The sequence below is a fragment of the Cyrtonyx montezumae genome, unplaced genomic scaffold (assembly GCF_038088225.1).
Source record: "Cyrtonyx montezumae isolate F1298 unplaced genomic scaffold, pur_monq_1.0 scaffold_8, whole genome shotgun sequence".
NCBI lineage: Eukaryota > Metazoa > Chordata > Aves > Galliformes > Odontophoridae > Cyrtonyx > Cyrtonyx montezumae.
The window spans coordinates 26,246,315-26,252,017 of NW_027072089.1; the positions used below are offsets into that span (position 1 = coordinate 26,246,315).

The following is a 5,703-nucleotide window of genomic DNA, read 5'->3' on the forward strand; positions in this document are numbered from 1 at the left end:
TAAGTCTCTTTCAAGGCAGAAGAGACCATGGATAGGGTAGTTCCCAATTGAGAGCCCATGAGCCTGTTGCCAGATAGTTTTGAAGTGAATGAGTGGCCCACAAACTGGTTTTCTGTGTGCATTTTTGAGTCATCTTGTTTGTAAGATATCTACAAATAGCTCAGACTCACTTCAAGTAGGTGCAAGCAATTAATTGCCTCAGGTGAGTGAGCTTGTCTTCTCCAAACTGATTTACATGGAACAAGTGCTTCAGCTCTCCCAAAAATCATTTTCCAGCAGAAGATTTGCAGACAGCTGTTAGCACTGAAGGAAAGCCAATCCCCACTTTCAGGCTATGAGTTTGAATATAAAAGCTCTATTTCCCCTCCAAAGAAGTGAATGCTGATTGTAGTAACTCACACCATTCCCAGAAGGCAAGAAAAGTAAGTATAGGAACTGAGTTCATCAAGTTTACATCCTTTCTTTTAGAGCCACTGCAGCATTTCTTACCCAATACTTCAAAGTACTTATATTTTTACTGGATTTGAGTTTTCAGGTTTCTACAGGCATGTCACACATAATGTAGTGTTTCTCAGTCCAATAATTCTAAGTAATAAAAAGACACGATCTTCAGGTCCTTCAGAGTTTCCTCTTAAAGAGAATCTGAGCATGTGATATTCTGAGAAAGCCAATCAGGAGAGCAACTGGGGACCTCCATAATTAGAATATTGTTTTGTTTGTTTTGGGCTTAACCCAAAGTCAGTAAATATGCAGAGACTCAAAAAAGAACAAACTTCAGATTTGGATATTCTCAGGGGAAAAATGAGATGGAGTTAAAAAATCTTCTTTTGTTGTTTTTCTCACACGGAGCCTGCAGTCTAAAAGGGACAAAAGGTAACTAATCATATATGTACAGACATATTCAGCTTGTGCTGCAATGAAATGGGGCTGAACTGGCTGGGGAAAAGCTCAGCAGTAAAGGCCCTAAAGGTGGCAACAGAAAGGCCATGGGTGCTTACAGTGTAACACCTCTGGAATGTGACAGACTAGTTGGAGCCAGGGATGAAAGACTATGGGTAGGAGTTAAAGAGGAGCATTTCAGACTGGAGATGCGGAGATTTTTCCCTAGGGACACAGTGCTGGGCAGGGAGCAAGTTTCCCACAAGGCTGTGCAACTCCATTCTTGGAGTTGTCCAAGTTTCCCCAGAGGACGCAGCCCTGGGCAGCCAGGTCTGAGCTGGCCCTGCACCATTCTGTCTGAACTTTCCTATAATCTTACAATCCCATACAAATAGTTTTTATATAACATTTTTACTTTTAAAGTCTGCAAATATCAACATACATGGACAAACATATTTGTTCCAGTGATTTCTAAAGAGAGAATCCACCTGAAGAAGAAAGCATGGGATGGAATGCATGTGTTTTGTTCTGACGGTGTAATAGCATGTTACAGCCAGAAGGAATGTCTAGTAAATTGTTTGCTTACTGGCTCAGTTTTTTTATGATCTGAGCTAAGATAGCATTAGAGAATTGATCAGGGTGGACTGATCAATATACAGGCCTACACGCTAGGCCTGTATACACTTTGTTTCAAGCAGATAATTACGTAAACAGTGCAAACAGAAAGAAAATGACAAATCCAGAGTCCTTCAGTGGACTGATACCAGAACCTAGATTTTTGCAATAAGTGGTCATAATGCTAGTCACTGGGACATAGGTCTCTAGAGGGAATACAAATAAAAATGAGATAAGTCATCAGTTTTGTTACTTTGAGTTTCATAGAACCCTATATCCCCACTCCATGCCACAAAAGCAGAATACAGGCCTACTGGATCTCAGTCCTCAGACAAAGAAGCAGCATATGCCCTTCTCCAGCCACTGGCACTCCCACTTTCTCTCCCCAGATCCACTTCTTCCTCTAGTTCTGTACGCCTTTGTAGAAAATCACTAACTGTAGTTGTGCAAAAAGAAAATTAAATGATCCCAACAAGTCTTTTAGATCTTGCAGTCTAGGCATTTAGCTGTATTCATACGATATGGAGGACTTAAATGAAAGAAAAAGATTATGGGAGAGAACATACCCTTTGGGGATTGAACCTAACTTTTTATTCTCAAAGAAAATACAATTTAAATATTTGCCTTAATGGTAAATTGTTTTCTTGAATTATAAAAATAATTAAACAAAAAAATGATGGTGATCTTTGTACTAGTAAGGGCACATGAATAATAACACTGTGACCTACTGGCAAAGGAGGGGTAGGGGAGGAAGGGAAACATTGGCCACTAGGACTCCTTCTTTATTGGTCATCCTAGGACATCATGTGGCCAAGGCTCCTTTTTAAAGCCCATCTCTTGGAGCTTGTACTATCCTCCCAGCTTGTATTTCTGCTTGATCCTGTGAAAGACTGCTACCTGGCCTGACAAAATGTGTGACCAGTTTGTGGGCACCTGGAAGCTCCTTTCTAGCGAAAACTTTGAGGACTATATGAAAGAGTTGGGTGAGAAATATTACTTGAAATTATTGTGCCTGGGGAAGGGAAGGAATGCTGAATTTGAACTCTATTCTTTACTTGCTTTTTCTGGCCGAGCTGTTTACCAAGATCTTTTTAGTCCAACTACTTTTATTAAATAGTTTTATACTGGAGGACTTGCCTGTTTGTATTAGCGTTGTCACATTCCTATAACAGAAAAACCTTGCTTGGGAGGAATAGTTTCAGGTAGGCCAAGTCTATGCACGCCTAACTGGTAGTGCTAAAAATGAAAGTTAACACTTTGCTGCAGTATTTTATGTGAATTTGCTTTTAAGCTTTTGGAGATACTAAGTGGTGTAATGCTAGAATGCAGCAAGCTTCTCCATGTCTAAGAGCAACACACCTACATTTGCTCTTGGATTACAACACTGATTAATTGTCATGGCTATTATAGAAAGTGAATGAAACTCTGTGACTGTTAACAAAGAAAATTGCACAGATTCATGTAGATACTGCAGATACTTGGAAAAGATGTGAGGAATGACACTAAAGGTGTAGACTTCTCATTTAGAATTAAAATTGGGCTTTAGGAGATTTCTGTATTCTAGTGGGATGGGGGAAGTATGGGGTAACTTGCACTGTTTGGATCTATACAGGGTAAAAATGTGGGGAGTTATTTGGAGATTAAGGGTAAAACACTCAGTGAAAGTTCTACAGCATGCGTTCAGGCAGCTTTCAGTGAGATTCTCACACTATTCATCTTTAGCCCAGATTTTACGCAGGACATAAGAGTTGCCAGCTATTTCTTAATCATTTCCTTTCATTCAGCCTAACCACTGATGAATATATCTGCAATTTAAGGGGTTTTTTGTTTGTTTATTTTTGTGGCTTACAAACTGTCATATATTTCTGCTTATTTATTTTTAGATGCAGTTAGCATACAAGTTAGTTCATAAACCACTGTGATTATCTGGAGCGAGTACATATGCAAATATCTGGCACTGAAGCTTCATCTCAGTCTTCAAAGTGTTGCTTTTGCTACTCTGACAATGACAAATCATGCAGTTTCATTATGTCATTCCATCTGGTCTGGTCTATAAACATACCAGCTAATGAACCTCAACTAGATAGTACTAATAAAAAAAAATCAGAAAGTAATGGGGAGAGCAGTACTGTATTTTCTCCAGATAAGAGAAAATCACAGTGATAAAACTTTCATAGTGTTCTTTTTTTATTTACAGGTGTGGGGTTTGCTACCAGGAAGATGGCTGGTGTGGCCAAGCCTAATTTAACTATCAGCATCAATGGTGATGTGATAACCATCAAATCAGAAAGTACCTTCAAAAATACAGAGATCTCTTTTAAGTTGGGTGAAGAGTTTGATGAGACCACAGCAGATGACAGAAAAACAAAGGTGAGTCCAAAAATGGCTATTTCCAACCACATATATATATAAAAAATGTCAGATAAAGAGGACAGAGTTGCTATTTTCACATCCGCTCTTGAAACACTGCCTTCAAAGGTAAATGTGCTAAGATTGTTTTTTGCTCCAATATTGTTCAGGCATGGAGAGAGTTTCCTCTTTGGTCCAAAGCACCCTGATGGAGTCACGCTTTGCTTTTTTCTCTGACAGAATGTCATAACCTTAGACAATGGCGCACTGAAGCAGGTGCAGAAGTGGGATGGCAAAGAGACTGTCATCAAGAGAAAAGTGGTGGATGGCAATCTGCTGGTGGTGAGTTCATTTTTGCTGTCTAATCACCGAACTCACCATGCAGAATGCTGTTTTGGTGGATATGTTACACTGGATTCAAACAGAGAATGAAAACATCTGAAAAGACCGTGTGTTGAGTCTTTCTTAACAAGACTGGAGCATGTGTTAAAACTGAAAGGATCTTAAACTTATGGAATGGTATAGAGCTATCTGCATTCCATCCATAGCTAGAACCGGTTAGGAAAGGATAGAGTGAAAAATAATCCTAATTAGGGAAATGTTTATATTTTATAATCATTAAGTCCCAGACAGGATAGAGGATGCCTTAAAAAACGTTTATGTTAGGTGCAGCCTCTCTATGCTGACACAAAATACTTCTGTTCATCTCCAGTAGAACCCCCCATAGCAATGTCTGATGACCATATTGTAGACTACCAGTAACAGTGGCAATGATATGATGCTGTAACAAAAAAAAGAAAAGAAAAAGAAAAAAAGAAAAAGAAGTAATCTGTATCTGATCTTCTGATTGTTGTTATCTGGGCAGACAGCACTGTGCTTGACTTGTTGCCAGTGAGGCTAAGCTGCAGTTTGGGATTTCCCAGTGTTGCTCTCCAGTTTAAGGAAAAACACATTGAAATACCTGTGAGGGAACTAACAATGTCTTTGTAAAAGGGAGCTAGGATTCCTATGTGCTAAAACATAATATACATACATTAAATTCGTAAAGGGTTCTGCCCTTCATTACAGAAAAAAAAGTCTACAAATGTAATACTTATATTTATTTGGATAAAGATCAGAGGAGAATAAATAAAAATAATTTTTAATATCAACTTAATTAGAGAAGACTGAAGAAAACAGAATTTGATCTAGCAAAAAAATAGATGAGGACAGAGCTTAAAATGCAGAGGATGACACATGCAGCTGCAAGTTGTGTAGGACTTTATGTATGTGTTGTACACACGTATGAAGAAAATGAGTGACAGCCATGCAAGATGAGGGGAAAAGAGATAAATGCTTAGATCCAAAGTTCCCCCGTCCTCCTTGGTTGTTCCAGAAGCCTTCTTTAAGGCCCAGAAGGTGAGATCAGAAATCTCCCAGGGAGATCTCTAGGCTTCTATGAATATTTTAGATTTTTATTTCTGAACCTTCTAACACTGAGTTTCACTGTCTTGGCAATTGTTTTTGAAAGAAGAGAAATGCAAATTCTTTCTTGCTTTAGCTCCCAGTGCATAAGTAGTTCTTTACCTTCTGACTAACAAATATGCAGTGAGACTTAAAAGCTGATTAAGTTTGCATTTCTTTCCAGGAATGCACCATGAATAATGTTACCAGCAAAAGAGTTTATGAAAGAGCATGAGGAAGCCATCTTCATGTGAGACTGATGTTTATGGCTGAATAAAAACAACTTCACTAAAGGAGAAAAATTCCACAGACACATTTTGAAGAGAACTGCACTTTTTACAGATGCATCCCCTCAAAATTACATGCAGCTACTCTAATTTGTTGTGGCTATTCAATAAAACATTCTGCTTTCTACAA

General features: G+C 38.6%; 1 protein-coding gene across 1 annotated transcript; it reads left to right on the plus strand.

The window, feature by feature from the left end:
* The first annotated feature begins 2,339 nt into the window (after positions 1–2,339).
* Positions 2,340–5,703, plus strand: LOC136058797 (fatty acid-binding protein, adipocyte). The gene is made up of 4 exons (XM_065752517.1): positions 2,340–2,477; positions 3,692–3,864; positions 4,084–4,185; positions 5,471–5,703. Exons 1-4 carry the CDS (start codon positions 2,405–2,407, stop codon positions 5,519–5,521), a joined length of 399 nt encoding a protein of 132 aa, XP_065608589.1. The 5' UTR covers positions 2,340–2,404; the 3' UTR covers positions 5,522–5,703.

Excerpts from the sequence above, each read along its gene's own strand:
- LOC136058797 (XM_065752517.1), top strand. The coding sequence starts at position 2,405 with ATGTGTGACCAGTTTGTGGGCACCTGGAAGCTCCTTTCTAGCGAAAAC. Across the intron at positions 2,478-3,691 it reads GGACTATATGAAAGAGTTGG|GTGTGGGGTTTGCTACCAGG; the intron begins GTGAGAAATATT and ends TTTTATTTACAG. Across the intron at positions 3,865-4,083 it reads CAGATGACAGAAAAACAAAG|AATGTCATAACCTTAGACAA; the intron begins GTGAGTCCAAAA and ends TTTCTCTGACAG.